A 27,741-nucleotide genomic window follows, 5' to 3' on the forward strand; every position below is an offset into this window, starting at 1 on the left:
GATTGCTAATATTTTATCCTCAGTATTTTATTTTATTTTTTTATATCTTTATTGATTTCAGAGAGATGAAGGGAGAGGGAGAGAGAGAAACATCAATGATGAGAGTCATTGATCAGCTGCCTCCTGCACGCTCCCTACTGGGGACTGAGCCCACAACCCAGGCATGTGCCCTGACGGGGACTCGAACCATGATCTCCTGCATCCTAGGTTGATGCTCAACCGCTGAGCCACGCCCGGCCCGGCTATTCTCAGTATTTTAAAAACACAAAAATACATGTTAAAAGTTGTTGAACTTTTACTTAACTTAGCAAGGAAGGATACAGCAGGGAGACAGAAGAGCTGATTGGAGAGCATTTGAGAAACAGGGACTTATGTAGTTAGCGGGACAATATGGCTAAGTTAGATACCAGATGGGCTAACTTTCTTTGGGGAGATAATCATGTCATCTCTGGGTTAGCTTCTCTGCCAGACTACAAGGTCCCCCAGTCTCCTCTGTTTATAACCTTCTTGGCACAAAGGTTATAAACTGTAACAGTAGTTACCTGCCCCAAGTGTTAGAAGAGGTCAAGCAAGCTTATTAGGAAACATTCTAGGGTCACATTAATAAACAAATCAAGCAATTATCATTTTGCCTGTATCAAAGTTTGGGATGAAGTTTTCTTTAGTGATTTAATATTAAAATTTATAATTTTTTTTTATCAGAATGTGTACAATTATGGCCTTTTTAATTGATAAGGTTAGGGGTAACTTTAGCTACAAAAAAAACTATAAAGGTTAGAGGCAGCTGTAAAATAGGCATTTATAGACAAGAAAATTAAGTTGTAGTATGGGAATTGTAAAGTTTAGAATTGGTATAATTAACTTCACAAATAGCACACTCACTTCCATAAATACATAGGTCCGCCCAGGCAAGGTGCTCTATTTTTTCTGTTCCTCCTTTCCCTATCTGTCGCCCCCCCCTTTTCTATTCCTGTTTCTTCTTCTCATTTGTTAATCTGAGACACAGAGGGCTGAGTTATTGTCATTGATCCACACCAGGCCCCTCTCTCACTTTTTAAAATCCCATCCCCTGCTCCCAATTTTCTTCCTCCCAAGTGCAACCTTTCTAATGTTTGATGTGTGCCCTTTTGTTTGTATGTATTCTTGTAAAATGTTAATAGTTTTGTAAGCATTTTTTGGTGTTACTCTTCACCTGAGGATATTTTTTCCATTGATTTTTTCTTTTTAGAGAGAGTGGAAGGGAGGGCAGAGGGGGAGAGAGAGAGAGAGAGAGAGAGACATCCATGTGAGAGAGACACATAGATTGGTTGCCACCTGCATGGGACCCAACCCGGCCTGGGATCAAACGTGCAACCCAGGTACGTGCCCTTGACCCGGAATCGAACCTGAGACCCTTCAGTCTGTGGGCAAACGCTCTAACCACTGAGCAAAATTGGCCAGGGCTGTAAGCATTTTTCATTTATGTAAATGTTTTGCTAATCTAGGCACAGAACTAAATACAAAAAGTATTTAGTTTGAGAAAAAGAATGGCTATTCTTCCTCTTGTAACTTAGTTTTTAAAAAGACATGAATTTGTTTTTGCTATGCTATAATCAAATTCAGTGCTCAATTACTGAAGTGAGGCAAAGAAGTGGGGGCCTTGTGTTGAGAGGGTGGAGCACTAGATGAAAAAGTAGGGTGGTGACTAAGGTGACCATGAACCTGAGAGGGAAAACCTCCTTGAATTTTGCATTTTAGGTTGTTTGCTTGCCTCATCCTAGTTCCAACCCTGAGGGAAACACTAGATCCCTGAGTCATTGCATGGATGCATGATGCATGGACAGGCTGGCCTGCACTGTTGGGTTGTCTGCAGAAGATGTCGTGTGAGGAAGAGCAAAGCTTCTTGTACTCAGCCACTGAAATTTGTCACTGCAATATTGCCTACCCTAGTCTGCTCACTACAAGGAGAGAAAAATAAAACACAGTAAATACAAAAACTAAAATAAAATAGCGGGACTTGGCTTAACAAGTCTGCAATCTCAATAAATGTAACTTGGTTAAATTTACTGATAAATAGATACTCAGATAAGGCTAAAAAAACCCCAATGTTGAATATAGGAAGGTTGAAAATAAAGAAATTAAAAATACATACTAGGGAAAAACAAAAGAAAAGGGAAGACAAGGAGCAGTATTAGTGTCAGACAAAATATAATTCAAGATAATAAAAGAGAAATATTCATGTTGATAAATTCAGATTATTAATATTGAGTTTATTCTATTTCTGACAATATAGCTTCAAAATGTTGAAAGTAGAAACTGATAAAAATAGAAGTGATAGAGAAATTTACACCATTATGGGAGACTTGCATGTCTCTTTCAGAAACTGACATATAAAACGTGACCAGTTTTTTGAACTAAGCACGCTTGATAGGATGCACTAGACACTCTCGAGATCACTCCGTTTGCCTTCGCCTCTTTGAACCTGCGCCATAGCTGTGGTTCTTTCTCTGCCACTGGTCCCATTACTTCACTGGTACCTCTCAGGTGACAGTCCTCTGGTCACTTCCAGATGCAGATATGGTATTAATTCCATGGTTACCAGTGTCCAATCACCTGAAGTTAAATCTTCTCCCTTCCCCACAGCTGGGACCTGCTTCAGAGGCCACGATCAGTGGACACCCACGGGGCTGCGGTCGGTTTCTCCCCTTCCTGGCCTAACAGTTCTCCTTTCCTGGTTGCTAACTGAGGTGTCTGCAGCTGCCAGGGTGTGAGGAACAGGAGACTCAGAGAGGGGGGCAGAGAGAAGTAAGGGGGACCCTGAGGGCCCTATGTACTTGGTACCCTCATAAGAGGGCGCCTCGCCCTCCGGGCCTGGGGACTGTGTGCACTGACTACTTATGGAGCAATCTTCTGGGCTCTCTGGCACCGCGAGCGCCTCTGACCTTGGCCCTGGCGAAGGAGCCCTGGCCCTGCATCCTGCGCCCACTCTTCCTCCCGCCGCGCTTTGCACAGGCCTCTGCGCTGAGAGAAGTGTTGTGCATAGAATCTAATCTTACGCCTGTTCTCTCCGCAGGGGGTCAAGGGACACACTCAGACTGGATGGTGGCAGCAGATGCTCTGATGTCAGAGCACTGATAGGCCATCGTCCCTGCTCATTAGGTTTTGGGGGCCTTCGTCAAAGATGGGCCTGCAGTTCAAGCATAATGAATGGGAAATAAGCCTTCGCTATGTTAAACCGCCGAGGGTTTAGTGTCAGCTTGTTACCATAGCATTGCTTATGCGGTATTAACCAATTCAGGCAACAAAAAAGCCTTTGAGCCGGGGGGCGCAGAGGGGCGCAAAGAACAAGAAAAGACAACGTGTATGAAACATGAAAGGGGGGGGTGCTTCCCCTCTGCTGACTTGAGGTGAGAGGCAGCTAATGCTCCCCCCTCGCGCTGCCCGGGAGTCACAGTCGGGAAGCGGGAGGAACCAAAGGAATGCTCTTGGCAAATCTTTCTTAATCGCCCGTCCTTTTGCCTATTTTATATGGGGGGGGGGGGTACATCAACGAAGGGGTCAAGAATCACATGATCAGTTCTTACATATTACTTTGAACATGTTTTTCTTGGCTTTCTCTTTGAAATCATGGTGTGACCTGATTATCTTTTGAGTCTTAGCGCTTCTGTTGAAATTTCCAATTTAACATCTTATTATATAAATCAAAACAATTAAAGGTATAAGAAATTGGCATATCCTCTCTTGCTGGTTTAATGGGTATTTGGTAAGCCATGATAGGGTATTGAGGTAAATGTGTTGAGGTAAATCTCAAGTTTAGTTTAACAGACGACAGTATATAAAACTGGGCAGCCAACGAAGACCAAATACACATTCCTTAAGGGTATCTATGGAACATTCATCAGATTTGTCTGCTTATTAGGCTACAAAAGATTGTGATAAATCACAATTAGCAAAAACACCCAAAAACATACCATTGCATTCACTGAATACTAGGTAGTAAAATTAAAAATAATGTTAGAAAATGATATCTACCTCCTCATCTACATTGAAGAATAATTTTTCAATAAACGGATACATCTGTAATACTTTCAACTGTAAAGAAAAAAAGAAAAAAAGAGAGAAAGAATAAAAAAAATTAATAAATAATATCTTCCAGAAACACTGGCAGCATCATGCTTCGTACTGAGAAACATTAAGCGTTCTCAGGATAGTAGGGAACAGACAGGGTGTTCGCTTAGCATTGTGCAGGAGGTGCTGGTCACGATAAAGAGGCCAAAAGTCTGCAAGAATTGGAAAGGAAGGGACAAACTGTACTTTGTGGGGAATACAATACAATAGTCCATGATGAAAAGCCAAAGGCTGACGAACAAACTATTGGAATGCATAAAAGAACTTTTACCTAGGTGGCTGGGTAGAGTTCCTAATAACTAACAGTAAATTAAAATATATAGAAAAAAATAACTAATACTATTTTGAGGCTTTCAATATGACAGGTTCTGTGCCATGTATTTTTAAATGTAATTTCTAATTCAATCTCAGATCAAGTCTGTTAAGTATGTCTATTGATGTCCTTGTTTTGCCAATGAAGAAACCACAGGGCCAAGTTGAGTAACTTGTGCACACTGGTATAAGAGGTGCAGACAGGAATTGAACCTAGGTATTTAATTCTAGAGTTTCTTCTTTCCACAGTAGTTTAATTCATAATGGCAACAAATAAACTTAAGATATTGGTGGCCACAACAACTACATGTCCTCCCAGATCTCTGCTCTTTCTTCCATTGGTATGGAGTTGCAGCTGATAAGTGGCTGCCCAGCCAAGGAATTTCCCAGACTCCCTTACATCTAGGCGGGGCCATGTGAGTGATTTTGCCAATGAAATCAAGCAGCAATTATGTGTGTCACTTCTTGGTCAAGGTGGTTAAGGCAGGACATCTTCTCCACACTCTATAATCTTTGTGCAGTCTGGCTGGCAATACCCAGGGCAGTGTTAGAAACCTAGTGTTGCAGGTGGTAAAGCCTTTCTTAGCTGTGGGCCCTGAATGACTATTTTGAATAGAGTTTGTTATATAAGACAAAAAAAAGCAAACTTCATTGTGTTAAGCCACTGAAATTTGGAGTTACTTGTTACAGCAGATGATGTTACCCTAGCTAATGTTAATTAAAAAGAGATGTTCAAGATTTACATGAAGAAACTTTATTTTTTTTAAATTATTTATTTATTTATTTATTTTTAAATATATCTTTATTGATTTCAGAGAGAGGAAAGGAGAGGGAGAGAGAGATAGAAGCATCAATGATGAGAGAGTCATTGATCAAGCCCACAACCGGGGCATGTGCCCTGACCGGGAATCGAACCCCAATCGCCTGGATCCTAGGCCGATGCTCAACCGCTGAGCCACGCCCGGCCGGGCAACATGAAGAAACTTTAAAAGTGTTTAGAAGAATGCATGAAATCTGAATAAATGGACACCGTATTATTGATGAGACAACTGATTACTGCCAAGATGTAACTTTCTCCTAAATATCTCTAATTTTAATATAATACCTTTTAAAAAGTACAATTTTATCTGGAAAATTACACTAAGAAGATTTAAAAAATAACATTTTGAAAGAGAATAATAAATGGTAGGGACTTCCCCTGTCAGGCAGCAGATACCAAAGCCTATTGTGAAATTATGACTAAACTGGAAGTGGCAGTGTCATATAACTGAACCGCAGGCCAAGGAAAGGAACAGGTAGCCCAGAAACGGATCCATGTACCTATGAAAATTTTGCATTTAACTAAGTTAACATTCAAATCAGGAAAGAATGGACAAATAGAAAAATGTTGTTGAGACAATTAGCTACCCATTTTGAAAAAAAATAATGCTAGATGATTTCAACATCACACTATTTTAAAAAATAAACAACAACAAAACAAACTATGAAGGATTGTAGGAAAATCTATTTATATCCTTGGAGGTAGGGAAAATCATAAAGAAAAATATTTTAAAACTCTAAGGAAAATATTCACGAACTTGATAACATTAAAATTAATATATCATGTATGCCAAGGCACCATAAACAAAAGAGAAAACACTTGCTATGTATACAGTAGGCAAATAATTAATACCAAGAACATATAAAACAAAAGCCTCCTACAAATTTATAAGAAAATGACAAATAACTCAATAGAAGAATAGGGAGAAGGTATACACTGGTATTTCACACATAAACATACAAAAAGATATTCAACCCCACTGCTAATTGGAAAAATGCAAATTAAAACAATAAAGGGATATAAGTTCTTGACCATGAGGTTGGAAAGAGTTGAAAAGTTTGTTAATATAAACTATTGCCAGAAAGTAGAGAAATAGCTATAATTGTATTTTTGATGGTACAGTTTAAGGGAGGACATTTGGGCAATACTGTTAAAATTTATAAAGCATATATCCTTGACACAACAATTCTACTTGTCTATCTACTCTAGGAATGAATTCACTTGTATAAACAAGGAGCTATATAGAAAGGTTTTCACTGTAGCAATGCTGGTAATAAGAAACCTTGACAATAACTTAAATGTTCACCCAAAAGTGAACGATAAACACCTAGAAACAATAAAAATAGAGTGCTTCAGCGTGGACTGATGTGGAAATGGGTTCCATGCTCAGAGATAAGACACAACATTAAGTTAAAAAGACAGTACTTACAATGCCATTTGTAAAGTGTGAAAAGAAAGAAAACCCACAAAACAAACATTTACTTCTGTATGTACTTACACGTGTATGTAGATGCCGAGATGAAGTTAGAGAGGATCAGCCCCAAACTAAAGGCAGGGAGAGCTATGGAGGGGGAGGAAATGGGACTGCGGTGGCATCGGGGGCACCTTGCACAGTGAGAATGCACTTGTGTATTTAATAGTTTAATTTAATAAATTAAATGAGAAAAACTATGTAAATGCTGAGGCTTCAACCCGCGGTTTATTTGGATGGTTTTGGTAGGAATTGGTGTTTTTTGCCATCTTCCTGGGTGACTCTGAAACCATTGGCTTGAAGATGGAATTATTGGCTAGTGTAGACCCCCTATCGTAGTCTTTAGTTCAGCTTCTGGTCTTTTCTCTAACGTGTCCCGCCCGCCTGAAACACGGGCGTGGTGCTCTCGGGCAGCATATGCGCTCACCTGGAGTGGGGCAGAGAAGCTGAGCGTGGGCCCTGCGCCAGGGCCACACGCAAACCCACGAAACGCTCCACATATTCGTCAACATAGAACATTTTCTGTTGTGTGTATTTTATCACAATTTAAAAAACAGTATATATAATTTAATGAAAACCATAGAGAATGAACTGGGTCCTTGGTCACCAGCTCAAATGTCCTCAGTCTCTGCTTGCAGGGACACTGGCCTTTCCTCCGTCCTCAGAGCGCTCTCGTTCCCCGCACCTGTCACTCTGTTGGGTGCGATGCCCGCGGTGATACACACCGCTCCGTCCCGCGTCCCTCGGCCCCGAGTGCAGGCACTACCTGATCCGAAGAGAATTCCTTGCGGATCTCAGGGAAGCCCCCCCTTCCCCTCCGGTCCCCAGTTCCATTTTCTGTCCTGTTGGGAGCCAGACAACAGGGAGAAAGGGCTCAGGGCCATGACCAAGCCTGTGTAATGTGAACCAGAAGAGAATGACCTTGTGAATGGTGAGCAGCTCAGATGTTGCTGCAGAAATACGGTTTTCATTAAGGGGGCTGCCTGGAACCCGTTACGTAAATTATAACATAACATCCTCCCAGTTCTGACTGCCGTGCGCGTCCCACCCAGGCGGTTCCGGGGAGAGGGCGCTGGGGCTGCGCGTCTGTATAGAAGGAAACGTGGACTTGACCCAGTTCCTGGCACATCATAGACACACGCCTCAGCTGCTACGATTACGTCACATTTAGCCCAGCCCAGCGGGGCTGTTGTGCTCCTAACCTAGAAACCTTTGCCACATTGTGCACCTTTAATCCCAGGAGAAGCAAGCGCCTCACCTTGCGACCGAGGGGGCGATGCCCCAAGTCCCCTTTAAACCAAGCCTTCCTGCCTGCTGATCGCATTCGTCTCTTTCGGTTTCCCACCCCAGCTAGCAAGACAAGGCCTCAACGTTGTGCTGATCAGCCGGACGCTGGAAAAACTACAGGCTGTTGCCGTGGAGATTGGTGAGTGACCCCAAGAAAGGGGGGAGATGTCTGTGGAGCCCACTGGCCAGCTCTGCTCCGGGCCCCCTGCAGATGCACCATCAGCATCCCTGTCTCTGTTCTCGGGAGGATGGTCCGTCTGCCAGGTCTCAGTTTACAAAGCTGCGTGCTGGCTGTTAAGTGGGCGCTTTCGCTCACCAGTGAGTCTCAGCCTCACGCACAAGTAGGTCTCCCCTCTTCTCTGGTCCGGTGTCCTTCTGTCTAGAATCAGACCTCCTCATGCAGAGGCCCCAGCTTCTCCGTTGCTTCTGCCACTTCCTTTGGGACTTCACGTCCCTATGTCTGTGCTCTGCTTCTCGCAGGAGGGTGAGGGGCGATGCTTCGTGCAGGCTGCCAGATTTTAAGAAAAGATTTGACCCAGGGCTGCTGTGTGTGGTTCTGAAGTTTGCATGGCACAGTCCTAGGAGGCAGCACTCACATGGCAATGTTTTATTATTATGACCCTCTCTGAATTGTTCTTAGTTAATAGTGATCATAATACCCCTTTGGGGGTATTTGCATTTTAATGAATAATTGTTAATTTAGTAATTAATAAACTCCTTAACTCAAAGGAATACGTGATTAATTATAAAGACTCGTGAAGACCATGGCAGGCTGCCTGGGGGACAGGTTTGTGTCCCTGGGGGAGATCAGGGTAAGGAAACGGATGTGGGAGGCCTGGGGCTGAGAGTCACACCCCGGAGCCCAGTGCCCTTGGATCAATGAATTCTGCTTTTGTTCTGTCCGGATAGCAGAAGTGGCTTTGGCCAGGGTTAGGACATTCTGCAGCATTCCCCTCACAATATTAAATGTACTTTTTATTGTCCTCTTGCAAAGCAAGCAGTGTCTTTAGTCTGAGAGAATCCCCCACTCCCCAACTATGCCTCAAGATCACTTGCCCCAGAAATACTGGGTCTGCCCCCAACGCTGAGCAGGTGCAGCTGGTGAAATACGGCTGTTGCTTTCACATCTGCCTGAATGCTCTTGCACAAGGCAGGCTCACATGGAAGAGTGGAAGGAGCCTGGGCTGGGGAAGCAGAATGTGGGTGCCCTCGGACAAGGGAGTTAGCGTCTCTGAGCCTAGTTTTCTCTTCTGGAAAATGGGGATAACACCTGCTTTATAAGGTTGTAGAGAGGAAAGATTAAAATAAGATATTGTGTAGGTAAATGCTTTACGAATGCTAAAGTGTTGGACAAATACAGAGGGTTGCTGTGTCTGTGCGGAGGGGACCTGGCACATCACAGGCAGCACCACACTGTGCTCTTATAGCCCTTGGTCCAGGGGTCTCAGACCTGAGCCTGCAGCAGAGTCAGTTGGAGCGCGTGTACAAACAGACCACTGGGCCCACTCCCAGGGGCTCCTGGTTCTGTAGGTCTGGGGTGGAGCCTGAGATTTTGTTTTTCTAGCAAGTTGCCAGTGATGCTGATGCTGTGGTCTGGGGACCCCACTTTGAGAATCACTGCATTAAATCTGTTCTGATTCATATCCTTGTTACTGTAGTAACTCTCAGACTCCCACAGAAACCACTATTCACAAATCTTCTTACACATCCCAGCATTTATCCGGGGCTAGTTCTTGTTTCTAAAGGGGAGATGGGCTTGTGCTCTTAAATGCCTGCTCAGGCTAAGGGGGAGCGAGGGGGAACTCCACAGGCAAGAAGGGGGTTTGGACTCCTGTGCATGAAAGAGTAACTATTGTCTCTAATGCAGAGAGGACTACAGGGAGTAGTGTGAAAATTATACAAGCAGATTTTACCAAGGACGACATCTATGAGTATATTAAAGAAGAACTTAAAGGCTTAGAGATTGGAATTTTAGGTAAGTAAATAGCAAAACTCAAAGCTTGTTGTAATACATCAGTGAAATAATTATCTTCGTGACACTTGTCTATTCCTTGGCGGCTTAAACTTAACCCATAACTGTATTTTAAGCTGTAGCATTAAATGATATTAAAGTTCAGCTCTTCAAGAGGTGTTACCTGATTAACAGATTTATATATGGCTTTAGAATGTATCAAACTTACATATGTCAACTGTCCTGACCATATTTCCTAATGTTAGAATGAATTTTCTTTCACTGACTGATATTGACACTTGGCAGGAAGAGGGAATCTCAGAAATTTCAGCCTAAAGGAACTCAACTCATTTAACAAACAGACACTGCTGTGACTGACGCTGGAAATGGCAAGTTAGTGCGCTTATTTGAGAACTGACTACCAGATTCAGGAGACAAGATCATATTTTTTCTGTGATGATTTATAAACAAGCTAGTTCATAACTATGTACACAGTACAGTGTCTGTATTGTGCATAGAAGGAAGATTTGATTTCTAAACTTCCTGTTGAATTTCAAAAAGAATTACTAATTTTTTTTACTAATAAAAATGTAAAACACATCATTGCAGAAAAACTGGAAAGAGTAGAGAAGCACGTAAAGAATTATGAATTTCTTAAAATCCTGATAGCCTGAAGTAGCATTTTAGTGCATATCCTTCCAGATACATATTTTCATATATTTACATGTATTTTACATATTTACAAAACTGGGATTAAGCTTGCTGTTCTGTAACGTTTTTAAGAGCCGTCCATCACAAACGTGTTCCTGGGTGTTTGCGACTAAGCAGCCGTGGCCGTGACTGACGGGGTCGCGTTCCAGCCGTGGCTGCACCACGGTCCTGTTACTGGACCACAGTTTCTTCCCTCCAGTCTCTTCACTGCTATCAAATCGTGTTCAATGAACAGCCTCGTATATAAATCTTATTGAACGTTATTTTCTTAAAAACACTTCCCAAGAGAAGAATTTCTGGCTTGACTCTGACTATGTTTAAGGCTTTCAATAAACATTCACCACTGGCTCTCCTGACATCTTTGTGTTTTGCCTACTTGTCAGTCAACAATGTTGGAATGCTTCCAAGCCTCCTCCCGAGCCGTTTCCACAACACGCCCAACGAAATCCAGGTATGTCTGTGCTTTGCGTGGGTGACGTCTCATCAGGCCCTGGGCTCCCCGGCTGGATCATCACCAGGCCTGGGAAGGGGGTCTGGACAGGACTCTGCGTTCCCGGCGGGTGTCTGGAGGTTTCCCTTTCTTTTCATCTCAGCACCTGATACACAGTTAAGGGCCTCACTGTTCACGGCCATCTCTAGGCTGAGGTCATCTTCCCCCATCTCCGCACATCCTCCCTGCCTACTGTCCCAGTCTTTTGGGGGCTCTGTGCTCTGCTTCAGAAGGGGCAATACTGCCTGAAAATTCACAGCTGTGTGTGCCAGTGGGAGAAGGCCGGCTCTTTGGTAACAAAATAGTTCAATAGTTCAACTTTCAGCGTGAGGGAAGTCAATGATAGGCTCTGTGGTTGGGTATTGTAAGTTCAGCAAGCTTGGCTCAGACCCATGGCTCCCATTGCTGGTCATGAGTAAATCTGCTGTGCATTTAGCAGTCCTGGAAGGTACTGCTTGTTAAGTCTTCCCCAGGCCCTGACCTTCGAAGTCATGGGGTTATACTAATCCTGATTCTCTCGTGCTTCCATTCTCCGATTCTGCAGGGATTCCCATGGTCCTGTGTAAGCCCTGAGTCCACTGCATGGGGTAGAGTGACAGATTGCTTGGACATCGCTGCACACCCTTGCCAAACCCCTTCTTGGCCATATATCTAGCCCTGAGGCCCTTGCTTCTGGTATAAATATGTGTCTCTCTATTAAGCAGATTCTATTCTTTCTTCTCTTTATCCATTAATGTCTGTATTTGTGCTTGTTTCTGTGTCTGTCCCTCTTTCCCTCTCTGTTTAGCTCTTAGTTTCTTTATCTGGCCTCTATAGCCCGGAACCTCCACCTCGTATTATACAATAATTCCCCTTTCTCTTCTCTAGGTTGTTGTCTTTTAGATCCACATATGCTAACCTCTCTTCCTCCAGATGGAAATTAACCATCTCCCTTTGAAAAACGGTGTCTATATTCCTCTTTAAATTTTCGAGGAAACTCTTACTTGACTTCTATTTGAGATCACACTTTACAGAGTCACAGTACAGACGTCAGATGTTTCCCAGCTCTAGGGCATCCTGGCTGAACATCAATTAGGAGCCTAATTTGCAGGCTAAGCAAGTGAGGGAACAACTCAGACATAACGCTTTTGCCTACTTTATGGCTCTTTGGCACTGACTGCATCTCAAGAGGATTTCTCAAATGATCCGGCTGACTTGTGATTATAATTATCTATTACAGGGCCTCATCCATTGTAACATCACCTCAGTAGTGAAGGTAGGTAACCAATGTATGTGCTAAATGCATTAAAATGCAGCAGCTATTGGGATGTGGTGACTCAGGAGCCTAGCTCCTTCCCTGTAGAAGGAGAGTCTCTGAAATTGGACTGCGCATGACTGAGAGGTCAAGCAGCGGCTTTTAAGCCTCTGATTCTGTTTTCATCAAGAACAGTGATGGAGTCACTCTCTCTAGGGTTGGAATCCTATTTCTGCGTTCTGTTTTGTCACATGTCAGAACATATTAGACCTGACAATGCTGATACTGATTCTGGATTCCGAGGTGACTTTTAAAAGAATTCCATACCTTCCTCTGATTTTATTCTTGTTAGTCAAGGAAAACTTGGTCTGTTCGGAAAAAGACAGAGGGCGCGGCGTGGATTTTATGGACTCTTGTTGTTCAATAAATACTTGTTGAATTGAAGTTCATGTTCATATATATTCCTGACCCCAGCTCAGCCATGAGTTGGTTGGACAGTGTTGGGCATGCTGTTTAATTCCCTCAAATCTCAGATTCTTTCTTTTAAAAAATATGTTTTGTTATTGATTTCAAAGAGAGAAAGGGAGACAGAGAGAAAGATCAATGATAAGAGAGAATCATCAATCTGGTGCCTCCCCCTCCCTCCTCTGCACGCCCCCTACTGGGGATCCAGCCCACAACCCGGACATGCGCCCTGATTGGGAATTGAACTGTGACCTTCAGCTTCATGAGTCGAACTCAACCACCGAGCGCTGGCCCAGCAAATCTCAGATTCTTTATCTGCTCTGAAAAGTGTTGCAGTCAGTGTGTGTTAGATGCTGTTCAGCATAAGCATTTATAGACATGACCACCACAGAGCTGTCCTACTCTGTGGCCTGAGTGAGTAAGGAAAAGGCACGCCTTCTGGGCAGACAGTTTGGGAAAATGTGCTGCTTAAGTGTGGACCCAGCCCGCTGCTTGGCGAGGGGATGGTACTTTTGTGTGAACACATGTTTTCCTGTCCTCTGAATGGTGAGAACCCTCGAAATGGCTTGTGAGTGAACCCTGGGCTTTCAGCCCCCACTTACCCGACGGCTGGGCGCCTGGCTGAGTATACAGAATTCACAGCTGCCTGTGGCGCCTTGTGGCCACTCAGTTAGGCCCAGTGGAACTGCGGCAATGAGGCAGGTAGAATCCCTGATTTCATGGGCCTGGACTCTGGTTGGGGAGCAGCAGGGGGCTCAGTGTCATCTTGAAAACATGGACCGGCCATGGAGGCCTGCTTTCCCCTAGGAAAATCAGCTGCTTTCAACCTAAGGAGAGGGTATGGATGCTGAGAAGAACAAAAAAATTTTTTTTTTCAAGTGGATAAGTTGGGCTGACAAAAATTGTTTTTACCATTGGTTGTTTTTCTGTAAGCACACAGGTGTTTTACAGTTGCTTGCTCTGTTTTTATTGGTACATACATTCTTTTATGCTGAGCAATCAATGGCTTTTTAAATCTCCCAGTCAATGTAATTGTAAGTTTATGTGCCCAACTGTTGGCAGCCTTACCACTAAAATTTCTCACTTTATTTTACTTGTGGATCTCTCAAACTTGGTCCATTTGATCACATGGCTTCCCAAATGTATTTGATAACCCTCGACTCTTTTAGCAGAGAAATGCTTTGATTTGCTAAGAAATTATTTTATATGTTGTTAGACACTAACTTCCCTAAATAACAGAGAAAACACATTGCAGTTTAGCTTGGAAGCCCTCCCCAGTTGTCCACGCTGGTGGGAGGCACCTCAAGAATCACTTAATTATTCCAAAGGAGCCACCTGGAAATAGTAGAGGCCTCTATCAAGGGCAGAGATGGGAGATGAGTTTGAGGGCAAAGGAAAGGTGAGATCAGAGACTCAATATTGAGAGCTTTGTGACAGACTCATAAAGTGTGATATTATCTCTCTAACTGGGATTACTCGCCCAATGAGGCTAGTGAATTCATTTGGGAGACTTTGAGGACACCCTGGCTGGCTCCAGTGACACCCTCAATGAAGCTGGAAATGCCAAGGAAGGGTGATGACACACCCTTCAAATCCATGGTTTCAGGAGGCAGTTTCAATGGGTTCTAGGGAGCACCCCCACCACTCCCACCCCTGCCGCTGACCCAGAGCAGTGAAAACATTCTCCAGAGGCTCCCGCAGATGGGCTTAAGGGCCAGGCCTGTGAAAAGGGGGCATGTCAGGGACACAGCCCACTGGGAAGCTCCTGCAGGGCTTCCAGACAATTCAGAGAAATAGGCAGAACTAGTCTTCTGGTCCCGTCTTTTTTATTTCTCTGCCTTTCCCTATCCGTTCGGTTCCTCTCTGTCTTGAACCTGTTCCCCAGACAGGGCCTGAGTCCCTCAAATGCACGTTTGAGAACATTTTCGTTCACACGGTCGCCTCCTCCTTAACTCTTAAACTGCATGCCATATAATTATGATTTGAAAGCTCTTTTAAAAATTTTTATTTATTTTCAACTTTTTGGTTAATTCTCACCAGAGGATATTTTTTCCATTGATTTCTAGAGAGAAGGGAAGGGAGGCCAGGGGTGTGGGGTGGGGAGAGAAAGAAACATCATGTGAGAGAGAGACATGGACTGGTTGCCTCGCACACGGGCCCAGACAGGGAATTGAACGCGCGACATTTGGTGTGCAGGCCGACGCTCTAACAGCAGAGCCACACAGGCCAGGGCTGAAAAGCTCTTTTAACAGGATGGTTAAGCTCCAGAAGTTTCAGAGAAGACCTCTTTGGGGGCAGAAGGTTGGGAGGGGGAAGGGGCTTCTCAACACAGTTGTAATTCTGACAGATAGACAGACATGCTTTGTCCAGGGAGCTGTTCACAGACCACCTGCAGGTTGCCGGTGTGGCTGCTGCTGAACTGACAGATGCCCTTCTCCATCCCATCCCTTGTCTTGAGGTGCCTGTGGACACTTGCGTGGTCTCCTGGCGGCCCCCCAATCCTAACTCATGGCCGAGGTTTCTGATGAGCAGCCTACTTTTGCCCGTCTCCTGGGGGAAAGAGTATCCGGGGAGCCTCAGTGCTGATCCCACAGCCAGGAGCCAATTTCCATAATTTTCCACTACCCTCATTTTGCAGGAAGACTTTAGGTTTATGAAGGAGAAAGCAGAGGCCTCTGAGCAGTTTGCCGTTTGTCTAGGTTGCCTCTTGTGGGTCCCAGCCAGACTCTAGTGTTGCCAGAGCAGATGTTCAAGGCCACCTGAGAAGATTACGCAGCTCTCCGGCTTCCTCCCACACCCACCGCCCCAAGTCGCACTGCCCATTGCTATTTAGTTCCTTCGTCAAGCCTTAACTCTGGCCTTCTCTTCTAGATGACCCAGCTAATTCTGAAGCACATGGAATCAAGGTAAGGCCTTTCTTTGAAACAGCGTGGAGCAGCATGGTCTCCCTGGGCTGGCAGGCAGCTGACTTGGAGGCAGGGGTGGGGGTGTGTGGGGGTAGGCAGGGTTCATCCCGCTGCTACTTTAACAGATGATAAAACTATCATGAAAGGACATGGAGATTAGAGGGGGGAAAAAATAACATTCTGGTCCGGCCAGCTTTGCAAAGGATAAGCATATTTGAAGGTCAAATGTAATGTATACTGGAGGGAGGAAGAAAACACCAGATTCAGCACACATTGTATTAAAAAAAATTAACTTATGTTGAGCCTAAAAGAAACTTCAGAAGTTGGCCTGAAACCAAGACCGTCTCTTTATTATTATGAATTTCAGCTCTTGTCAGAATGAATAGTCCAATTTAGTGGTAAAAATCACCACCCCATAGTGCCTCCATTTATTCCATGTGTTTATCACCCTATTACCACACCCACTGGGAGCTGGTTTCCAGGTGGTATTTGTTAAAAGCAAATGGTCGATAGTTTCCTCTTTCCCGGAGGAAACAGGGGCTTGCCCTTGCACTCCAATGCGCGGCTTCTTGGTTTTTCTGAATCGAACCCATCTCATCGGGATGGATTAAAGAGATTACACTTCAGAGGATAATTAAGGACCCCCAGAGACTTGTGTGGGCCCTGTGTGAGCGGATGATGGAATGCCCCATTCCACCCAAGGCTTATGGCATCTGTCTTGTTGCGTGGGTTGTCTTTATGGGTCAGAAGGGACCTGAGCTCCTGTGGCCACACTTGGGAGAAACGATCTCTCCCCGAATCTTGTCTGAACTCAGTTGGTTTTCTGCATTTTGGTGGGAGAACTTTTGCTGCAACATAGCCCGTTTCCGGTCACAAGCCCTGAAGGGCACCCACTGCCGAGTGACATCACTGCGTGGTGAGGCAGTCCCTGAAGGGAGGCCCTGTCCCCAGCCTGGGAGCGGAGCACTTAGTGCGCCTGGAAGCCTAGAGAGGACAGGGCTTGCCCAGCGTTCACACAACCCCCTTTGTTTCCTTCCTCTTCAAGGTGCAATCCAAAGCAACCGAAACTTTGCTTTATTCTTTGCCTTTTAGGAGAAAAGGGCTCATCTTGAACATTTCTTCTGGGGTGGCACTCTTTCCCTGGCCTCTATACTCCATGTATTCGGCTTCCAAGGTGGGTAACAGTGTGTACTTCCCCCAGTTGGCATTTTCCTTTCGACCATCGGGCCAGTCTATGGACAGATCTGCCAGGAGGCGCACTTCCATGCACAGGGCGGAGCTAGTCAGCAGGTGTTTGGGTGCAAATTAGAAAAAGGTGCTGCCCCCGGGCTGACGAAGGCCTGTAGCCTGGCAGGCGCAGCCCCTGGGCCTCTAGCTCTAACTCACCTCCTTGCCTGGGAGCCCTGCTCTGCCTCCCAGCTGGCAAGTAACACTATTGTTTCCTTCCTGCCCTGGAGGTCTAGCCAGGTGTCTTAGTGACCTAGTCTTAAAATCAAACTCTGGGAGGAGGGCTGCTCTACACTAATGACAGCCCCCCCAGGGTTGGGTCATTAATGTGCAGTGGTCCAAGGTAAGTATTTACCCCCAAATGTATGTTCCCATTGATTGAGGGAGCTTTTCTCAGACTAAGAAATGTAGTCCTATCTCCCATCAAGACACACGGCTACATTTTAAGATAAATTGAGCCCTTTGAAACCGGAGTGAGTTGGTTCTGGTGGATATAGCAAGCTCTGGTCCTGAGGGGTTTCTTCCTTCTTGCTCTAGGCTTTCATGTGCACGTTTTCCAAGGCACTGCAAGCGGAATATAAAGCGAAAGGAATCATTATCCAGGTGAGGCTGACAGTTCTGAGTCCGTGGGAACAGGAGCCCCAGATCCCCATTGAGCCTCCGCAGGGCTGGTGGTGCAGGTGCCGCCAGGAGGAAGGTGGTCTGGATGATGCTGGGAGTTCCTGAGACCAGTGTGGTGGCAACCGTGCCATGGTGGTTCAGCCTGCCGCCGCCCTCACCCAAGCACGCCCTGGGCTGGAGCAGGAATGGGGCAGGGTGAGCAAGTGCCCAGAAACGCTGTCGAGCCTCTTGACATCAGGGTCTTGTTGACCGTCCTTTCCTCTCTGATGTAGGCAGGGGACAGGCTTATGTGGGAGGGTGTTGGAGAGGGCTCTTGGCCAGTGTTGGAAAGGATGGGAGCGCTTCCCTTGTGGCCGTTCATCTGTGATGGGCACAGAGACCCTCACACCCTGGCACATGAGCAGTCGGGGAGGAGGTGCCCTGATTCCCCTTGTGCCACCAATGGCCGACCACCTGGAGTGACCTAGTCCTAACTGTAAGCAAACTGGGGTGTCACTGCTGACTGTAAGCTGAGCAATATGACATCTCAAGGTGTCAGAGATGTGCATGTGGTTGGCTCAGCAACACATAGTCAGGTAACAGTTTCTAGGACCTGGAATGAAAAGTGTATTGACAGAGGCTTTTTTGCTGTTTGGGAGGAAGTTGTATGCCATACAATTGGAAATGAAAAAGGCTCTCTCACAGTGATATCTTTAAAACTATTGGTGTGCATACTGATTTTCAATTAAATCAGGTGGCTGTTCTTATCAATTAACCAGCTATAGGGTAAAACTTATTCAAAAGGCAGGTATGGTCTGGCTGGCATGGTTCAGAGGTTGAGCATTGACCTAGGATCCAGGAGATTGCGTTCAATTCCCGGTCAGAGCACATGCCTGATCCCCAGCAGGGGATGTGCAGGAGGCAGCCGATCAGTGACTCTCATCATTGATGTTTCTATCTCTCTCTCTCCCTCTCCCTTCCTCTCTCTGAAATCAATAAAAATATATTTAAAAAATTTTTTTAAAAATGCAGGTATGAGTTCATAGCGAGAACTTTGCAAATAACATGGACTTCCTGGCCACAATGAGTGACTGTGACAGCCAGGCCATGCCACTAGACCACAACACTGCTGAACTAGTCTCATCTATCAGATATTCTTCCTTCCTATCCATCTTCCAGCTCCCAGCTGAAGACAGATTCCTTTTGCCAAAGTGCTACCCCATAAGGCTGTTTGCTGCAGTAAAAAATAACCCTTAAATTCCACTGACTTAAAACCACAAAGATTTATTTCTCACTCATGATGCCCACGCACTGGGAGCTGCCGGAGGGCATTAGCTCGGCGTAGGGAGGCAGGACCCAGGCGGGTGGAGCCGCTGCATCGTGGGCATTGTCAGCTGACACACCAGGGAAAAAGTGCTGGGAGTTCTAGAGGATCTTGCTTTGATAACTAAGAGCTTTGGCTCAGAAAAGGCTCATGTCACTTTTGCTCATACCCATCGGTCAGACCTGGTCCCACCCAACCAAGGGGCCCAGGAAGTGCAATTCTGTCACATGTCCGGAGGAGGAAAGAACTAGAGATACCCGCTGGACAACACTGATGGTTACCAGAGCTACTCGTTTACTAGCCATGTGACAGCCTCAGCATCATCTTGGCCTTGAGAGCTGTGGCGAGAGATGCTGTGGCTGTCAAGTTGGTGGGCTCCGTGGAACAGCAGGGGTGGGAGGAGGGGGTAGGAAAGGGGGCCCCCTCCTTGATGCAGGAGCCTTGGAGCTGGTCTCCTAGCAAGTATGAGAAAGTGAAAAGACGCTGCGACCTTTCAAAACCCACTGGCCTCTCCAAACGCTTATGTAATTGGTGCTCAATGAAGATGTGTTAAATGCACAGGGAAGCATGTACTAGAGACTTGAGTTTGGTTTTCAAATCCCAGCTCTGCCACTTACCATCTGAGTGGTCCTGGGAAACCTGCTGAAACGCCACGAGCCTCAGTTTCCCCATCTGTGAAAAGGGGTGGACAATACCTGCTCACTTCTCTAGGTTATTATAAAGGTCTAATGAACAGACAAGTATGCAAGTTTCACCACTGTTTACTGAGCCCCTGTGTCCTGCAATAAGGTGTTTTGTCAACCAAATCTCACTGTAGGAATGAAAATACCGATTAGTTCCCTGTCTGGAAACCGGTCGGGAATACATGCTCCTGCATCTCTCTAAGAGTAACACTTTGAGACCTTGGGAAGAAAGCCTTGTGCAAATTAATGACAGCGTTCATGTCCGTGGGAGCCCATTCAGGTGGACTGACTGATTCATAATTAGGTCCAATGACATTATGAACAATGTCATTTCAAGTGCGAGGTGAAGACAATGTGATATGACAAAAATTGCAAACGTGGTGTGAAGAAAAGTAAAACCAAGAAAACAAGCGCAGGTCTTTTTTTTCTCTCTAAAGATGCCAAGGCCTCTGTGTCTGGGAGTAGTCAGACCCCCCCCCCCCGGGGAAACCTCCTGCTGGGCCCCAGGTGGTGAGACCACTGGTGGAAACCGGGGCCAGATTCAGAGGGTGCACTGTGTGGTTGGCTGTTTCTTTTACCACACGGGAGCTATTGCGAGGCATGTGCCCCTCCTGGCTCCTAACTGCGGTGGGAAGGTAGGAACCCAGAGGGCTTTAAATTGCTCCAGGGTTGGCTGGATATGTTAGAAATGAACTCCTGAGATAGGATTGCCAGATAAAATACAGAACATCCAATTAAATTTGAATTTCAGATAAATAACAAATAAAAATTTAAATGTAAGTATGTCCCATGGAATACTTGGGACATAATTATACTGAATTTTGTTGTTTTTCTGGATTCAATCTGAGTGTCCTGCACTATTATTTTCAAAGCCTGGCAACCATATTCTGAGAGATGCTCATGTCCTCAGCGCCCTGTGTGCACCTGAGCCACCTAGGTGTGTTGCTGGGGCCTCATCTTGCATTAGTGGCAAAGGGAAACTAGAAGCCCAGTTCCAAGCTCTGTGCCCTTCCTATGCCTTTTCAATGCCCCCTTGTCATTCGGGTCCTGAGACTTTTTACAGGAATAACAGAGTTGGGAAATGGCAGGATGGTGAAGTGGGGGTTCATTTCTCAGGGTTGGGCCTATTGCTCCTGTGTTACTGCTTTGTTTCCCTTTGTAGGTGCTGACCCCATACGCTGTTTCAACCTCGATGACAAAGTATCTCAGCACCAGCCTGATAACCAAGACTGCCGATGAGTTTGTTAAAGAATCACTGAACTATGTCACGATTGGAGATGAAACCTGCGGCTGCCTCGCCCATGAAATCATGGTAATTGAGAACTCTCCTTTCTTACAGCAAGCGAGGACAGGCGTGCAGGCGTCCCTCACAGGCTGAGCCAGCTCTTCCTTGCTGCTGGAGGCCTGGGCGCTCAGCCCATGGATAGCAGCAAGCCGGGCAATCTCACTCCTGGCTGCCTCACTTCTGCCCTTAGAAGTAAGGCGGCTCCCAGAGCTCCTAGTAAGAGCGACCAGGACATAGGGAGGCTGCTTCTCTGTGGGGCCGCTGTCATCTCTGACCCTCTGTGTTAGTAAATATTAACTCTGGCTCTCCAGGAGAAAAGTAAAACAAAACACCTTGATTTATAGTATGTGCAGATTTCCATTATTTAAATCCCCCTCCTCCCCACCGTGTCTGATTTTTAGCTTGCAGTGTGTTGTCCTGCCCGTGGATTCGGGAGTGTGCACAGCTGGCCCTGTGAGCGGTGCAAGCTGGTTGCTGCACAGCACGGACTCCAGCAGTGTGGACGGAAGGATCAGAGCATAGGGCTCCTCCAGCAGTGTGGAAGGAAGGATCAGAGCATAGGGCTCCTCCAGCAGTGTGGAAGGAAGGATCAGAGCATAGGGCTCCAGGACTGCCCACCATTCCGGGCCGCTTTCAGAAACAAATACAAACGCGAAACCAAGGGAAACGTGACTATTACACGCTGATAGTGAAAACAAACATAGTTGTAGTGTAGTTCTGTTTCCACCCTCACCAAAGGATTTTAGACAGATCTGCCATTTCCCTGCCATCTCATTCTAACAGACCCATGGTGGGAAGAACATGAAGACACCGGGAGAGGGAGCAGCAGGAAGAGAAGAGAAAGTGCTCACGGGGGGGGGGGGGGGGGGGGGGGGCACAGCTGCTTTACCATGGTCACAGGTCTCTTAATTCTCTTAATTTAGAATTTCCTCAGGGCTGATCCAGTGAGGGACTGTTTTGGTTTCTGAGAAAGACTTGTTTGCTGAGGAAGTGTCAGCAAACCTTTAAATGGTAGAAACTACAGTCATTTTTCATATAAGTATGGCCCTGTCAACAGCAGACCGCATATATGATGGTGGTCCCATAGATGACAATGGAACAAATATTAAAATTCCCATCGCCTACTGAGGCATAGCCATCCTAGTGTTGGAGCAACGTGTTACTCATGTGTCTGTGCGATGCTGGTGGAAACACACCTGCTGTGCTGCCAGTCACGTATTCCCAGCGATCCCACTTCTGGGAATATGTCCCAAGAATCCCGAAACACTAATCAGAAAGAATATATGCTCCCCTGTGTTCATAGCAGCACAGTTTACAATAGCTAAGATCTGGAAACAGCCCAAGTGCCCATCAGTAGCTGAGTGGGTAAAAAGCTGTGGGACGTTCACACCATGGATACTACGCAGCTGTAAAGAAGAAGGATCTCGTACCCTTTGGGACAGTATGGATGGACCTGGAGAGTATTATGCAAAGCAAAATAAACCAGTCAGAGAAAGGCAAATACTATATGATCTCACTAATATGTGGAATCTAATGAACAAAATAAACTGATGAACAAAATGGAATAGGAAGCAGGGACACATGGAACAGACTGCCCTGTGTCCGGAGTGTGTGTGGCTGATAAAGAAGGAGAAGGGACTAGCTAAAGAGCATATAGGCAGACCCCATGGACATGGACAACAGCTTGGTGACGGCCAAGGGACAGGGTGGTGGAGATGGGTGGAGGGGGGCACAGGGGGGCAAAGGAGGAGACGGGAAATAATGTCAACACTAAAATTTTTTAATAATACTACTAAGCATGACACATACAATTACCTATAGTGTGTATGACTTGATGTGATAATAAATGACTGTTCCTGGCCTGTGCATTCCCTGCGCTGTTTTCGCCATTGCTCGCGTGCGCACCCCTCCGCGGGACCGTGCGCTGTAACGGCCTGCCCTAGCGCAACGGCGGCCCACACGTCTTGTGTTTGCCATGTCTGTTGAGTGCATCGTTTTCTCTTGAGCTTGATTTCACCTTGTGTTGCTTTGTTCACATGGCCCCTAAGCTTACAAAACCCACTGTGAATGTTGCCAGCAAGAGGCCGCGTTGAGCGATTGACCTGGAAATGAAATGATCAGGGATTAGAGCCCATGAAGGTGGAAGATCAGTGATGTTACTGCTCAGCAGGCAGGCATGTCCCACTCCACCACAGCTGCGTCATGAAGAGCAGACACAAAGGCATGGGGGCTGTCCAAGGGCCTGTTTTGTTGAAGGCAACGGAACAACAGTGTGAGAAGGGCCTGCCTCAGACATGGAGAAGCTTCTAACCACCCGGATGGAAGACCAGGCACAGAAGCACCCCCTTCTCAGGACCATGATGATCACGGCCGAAGCAAAAAGTTTGTGATCTTGAAAGGAAAGGCTGCGCCTGACTATGATGTTGAATTTATTGCCAGCTCGGGGTGTTTTAAGAAATTCAAGGATAGGTATTCTTTCCATAATGTGAAAGTGAGTGGCGGGTCTGCGAGTGCTGATGTGAAGGAAGCTGAAGAAGTTTTGGAAACTCCAGATGAGCTGGTTGTGGAGGAAGATTACCTGCCAGAGCGAATATTCAGCATGGAGGAAATGGCCCTGTTTTGGAATAGGTACCGAGGACTTTCACTGGTAAGGAGACCAAGTCAACGCCAGGATGTAAGCTGTTCAAGGACAGAACAACGGGCTTGCTTGAGGGCAATGCTGCGGGCTACAAATGGAAACAGTGTGTGATCTGGAAGGGCGAGAACCCCAGGGACTTCAAACATATCCATAAGCACACCCTGCCAGTGTGCAGGAGCAATATGAAGTCCTAGGGGACCCAGCTCCTCTTCCAAGATGCCCTCCCCGGTGGCTAGGCCAGCGAAATGGAGAAGAGCTGTTCCGAGAATAACACGCATTTAAAGGCTTTGCTTATTACTTACAGTGTTCCCAGACACCCTTCTCTTATCGGTGATCTTCATCCAAATATCAGTGTGTTTCTCCCTCCAAACACCTCAGTGGACCAAGGAGTTGTTGCAGCTTTTAAAGCCCCTACCTGAGGAGGACCTTTGCCCAGGCTATTGCTGCAAATAATGAAGACACTGATGCAGTTTTGTAAAAATGGCACCCATGACTGCATCAAGAAACTTGCTTGGGCGCGCAGTGATGTCCTCAAGGAGGGTATGAGTAGCATCTGGAAGAAGACACTCAAGAAGTTTGTCCAGCCAGGCCAGGCGTGGCTCAGCGGTTGAGCGTCGACCTGGGATCCAAGCGATCGGGGTTCGATTCCCGGTCAGGGCACATGCCCGGGTTGAGGGCTTGATCCCCAGTGGGGGGGTGCAGGAGGCGGCCGATCAATGACTCTCTCATCACTGATGTTTCTCTCTCTCCCTCCCTCTCCCTTCCTCTCTCTGAAATCAATAAAGATATATATATATATATATATTTTTTTTTTTTTTAAAAAGAAGTTTGTCCATGACGTCAAAGGATTTGCCAAAGATGTGGAGGCTGCAAAAATGAACAAGGTTGTGGTTGAGACGCAACCAGCTCTAACCTGGTGTAAAGGAGAGCGACAGAGAGGCTCCTTGGGGTGACTCCTGGGGAACTGACGCCCGGGAAGCTGGCACTGGGACAGGGATGCGCAGCTGGAGAAGGCGCGCAGGCGAAGGAGGCTGCCCAAGAAAAGAACCTTCGAGCAAATGCCCAGCGAGTCGTCCAGCAGAAGTTTTGCAGACTTCAACAAGCTTCTTAAAAAGATTTTCATTAGTTAAAAACACCTAAAGGTTTTCATTTACAGAGAGGAATGTTCATGCTGCATTATCGGCTTACACGCAGATCTACGATGAAAACAAAAAAAAGAAACAAACTACTATGGACGTATTTCCAAAGAGAGCGGCACCCCTCCAGAAGAGGCGCGGGCAGGTCCTGGGGGGGTGCGTTAGAGGGAGACGTGGCTCTCGTGGGGGACGGGGCCCTGTGCGGCTGCTGCCCCTGAAGACCTTGCAGCGGGACAAGGTGTGGAGCAGAAGATGCTGGCACTGGTGATCCTGACCCTGCGCAGGCCTAGGCTGGTGTGTGCATTCGTGACTTAGCTTTTAACAAAAAAGTGTAAAAACCAAAACAGAAAAAAATGAATTAAAAATGCAACATTAGGACAAAGCTTATAGAAGATGGATGTAAAAGAAGAAAATGATTTTTGTACGGTTATAAAATGGGCTTGTGTTTTAAGCTAAGTGTTATTACAAAGGAATTCAAAGTTAAAAATACTAAAAAGTTTATAAAGTAGAAAAGCTATAGCATGCTAAGTTTAATTCATTATTGCAGAATGAAAATTTAAAAAATAGATTTAGTATATCTTAAGTATGCAGTGTTTATAAAGTCCACAGTGTTGCCCAGTGGTGTCCTGCGCCTTCTAATTCACTCACCACTCACTCACTGACTCACCCAGAGCAACTCTAGTCTTGCGAGCTCCATTCATGGTAAGTACCCTATACAGATGTACCATTTTTTACCTTTTATACCACATTGTAACCATATTTTAAATGAACTTTTTCATGTTTAAATAGACAAATACTTACTGTTGTGTTATTATGGCCTACAGTATTCAGTACAACGCTGTACAGGTTGTTGTCCAGGAGCAATAGGCTATCCCAGCCTAGGTGCGTAGCAGGCGACACCATCTGGGTTTGTGTAAGTGCACTCTCGTACTTACACTCGCACAATGAAGAAATCATCTAATGATGTGTTTCTTAGAACAAATCCGCCTCGTTAAGTGACACATGACTGTACTAAAGGATTTGGGGACTTAACTTCAGTAGTCAGAAGAAATATTTTTTAAAATGATGAATATAACCTGAGATATTTTAGTTGTAACTTCCTTGCTCTTCTTTTCACCCAGACACTCATATTTTTGTCTATTTAAGGTGAACTTTCTGAGCCTGATTCCATCATGGGTCATCTATAGCAGCAGGTTCGAGAAATTACTCCTGACTCGTTACACCAACTACCTCAAGCAGAATACCAACCGCAGATAATCTGGGTGGGCTGATGGGCCATCCAGCATCATTTTCTTCACCAAGTTCTGCATTGGCTGCAGAGGACCAAGGAACAGACCATCACCCATCACTCCCTGAAGTTGGATGGCCATGTCACAGATATAGTATCTAGAATAAAACTTCTGTGCCATTTAGCTCATGTTAAAATCAAGGACAAATGGAGACTGGCCTTGAAAATTCCCAGAGCAGATAAAGCCAGTTTACTCATACAAACAGAACTTAGTTTAGCTTATTTTATAAGACTAATGATGGAATTCAGGGCAGGCCACATCAAAATAGGTCACTTTGGCATATTTATGATTTTGAATTAAAATTACTTAACCAGCAAGAATAATCTGACCTTCCTTTGCCTCCTGTGTAAGAGGTAACATTGTTGTGACCATTTTTGGAAAATATAATGAGCCACACTAATTAATTTTACTATAAGTGTTTGTCCTAGCATACAATTATGGGGAATTAGTTGGCATTTCAACTATTGAGGGAGCAATTTACGAAAGTGTAGACATTGTATTTCTAAACCTTCACATCAAACCCTACTAAATTTACCTTTGGGGAATAACTTCCACAACCAGCAGCTTAAGTGAGAAAAGAAACATTCTTTAGTGTATACAGCCTGGGGCAGATTTTAAAAATAATTTTTAGTTGTGTGATATAGGGGTTTTCCCAATGTATTAATCCTGGGTTAATTTGAATGATTGTCTATAAGCTTTTTGAGGGTCTTTAAAGTAAGAGAGAATTTCCTCAAAATAAAGGCCCCAAGATATTGGGCTGGCTTGTGATATAAGGGTAGAAAAGCTCTGTAATTTAAGATTTTTATACCCATCACCACTAGCACTAGATAATAGCTTACATTTGTTGAGCACTAATACTGTGTCAGGGACTATGTAAATCCTCATAACAACTTAGAAAGTAAGAACTATTATTAATATTACCTTCATTTTCCAGATGAGGAAACTGAGGCACAGAAAAACTGAGTAACTTGCACAGGTTCAGCTGACCAGTGAGTGGCAGAGCTGGGATTTGAACATGGGTCATCTTCCAGCATATGTAGACTAAAGCACTACAGTAGAGTCTTACCTGTCTGGCATACTGTTCTTTAATTGGATTTCATGGAAATAGGTGAACCTTATTCCCCCGAACTCTGTCTTTTTTACTTTCACATGTCGTGAAGAGAGGTGAGGAATTGGGCTGTGCAGCCAGGCCCACGTGTCTCCACTCAACACTGACCACTTTCCCAATTTACCATTGTCTGGGAATCATTTCAGAACAGGCAGGCTTGCCAACTTTCACCGAGCTTTTGTTTCCACTGAGGAGTACTGGGCTCTCGCTTCTTGCCTGATTCTGTTCTTTTTGTTTGGAGGGTGTGGGACCCCAAGGAACAGCATCGGCAGCTGGTCAGTTTGATAGCAGCGTTCACTCTGTATTTTTCCAGCCTTCCATCTGTGCTGCCTCCCAGCATGCCAAAGGCCAGAGGGTCCCTCCGACAATACTTGCAGCAGGGAAATAAGGTGATTATGGGCTGCTGCTCTGAAAACAGTTGGGAGCTGTTGCCGGGGCCGTTTCCTGGTGTGTCATTCATTTCTTGTTCTTGTGGGATGGGAACCAGAATGCCCCACTTCAAAAAGACTCTTTTAGCCAACGCTTGCCAGAAAAAGCTGAAGATAGTCATCCAAGGGTCAGCATGATTTTAACCAGCTTTGTCTGCTGATGCCAAAAGAAGATGGTTATTCTCACTGTAGCTCATCCACTGTGCTTAGGGCTCAGCCTGGCTTGACTTGCTAGTGCCCTCTAATGGTCTGGGAGAGAGACTGTTGAG

General features: G+C 45.5%; 1 protein-coding gene across 1 annotated transcript in view; it reads left to right on the plus strand.

The window, feature by feature from the left end:
- HSD17B3 (hydroxysteroid 17-beta dehydrogenase 3) overlaps positions 1-25,904 on the plus strand; it is a 39,600-nt gene extending 13,696 nt beyond the window's left edge. The window contains exons 3-11 of the mRNA XM_016206640.2: positions 8,061-8,136; positions 9,865-9,972; positions 11,043-11,110; positions 12,369-12,404; positions 15,720-15,754; positions 16,847-16,928; positions 17,519-17,584; positions 20,751-20,900; positions 25,794-25,904. Of these exons, the coding sequence (XP_016062126.2) occupies positions 8,061-8,136; positions 9,865-9,972; positions 11,043-11,110; positions 12,369-12,404; positions 15,720-15,754; positions 16,847-16,928; positions 17,519-17,584; positions 20,751-20,900; positions 25,794-25,904 (732 nt within the window). The remainder of the gene's footprint in view (positions 1-8,060; positions 8,137-9,864; positions 9,973-11,042; positions 11,111-12,368; positions 12,405-15,719; positions 15,755-16,846; positions 16,929-17,518; positions 17,585-20,750; positions 20,901-25,793) is intronic.
- Positions 25,905-27,741: the final 1,837 nt, after the last annotated feature.

Source organism: Miniopterus natalensis, chromosome 12 (genome assembly GCF_054644295.1).
Source record: "Miniopterus natalensis isolate mMinNat1 chromosome 12, mMinNat1.hap1, whole genome shotgun sequence".
Classification (NCBI taxonomy): Eukaryota; Metazoa; Chordata; class Mammalia; order Chiroptera; family Miniopteridae; genus Miniopterus; species Miniopterus natalensis.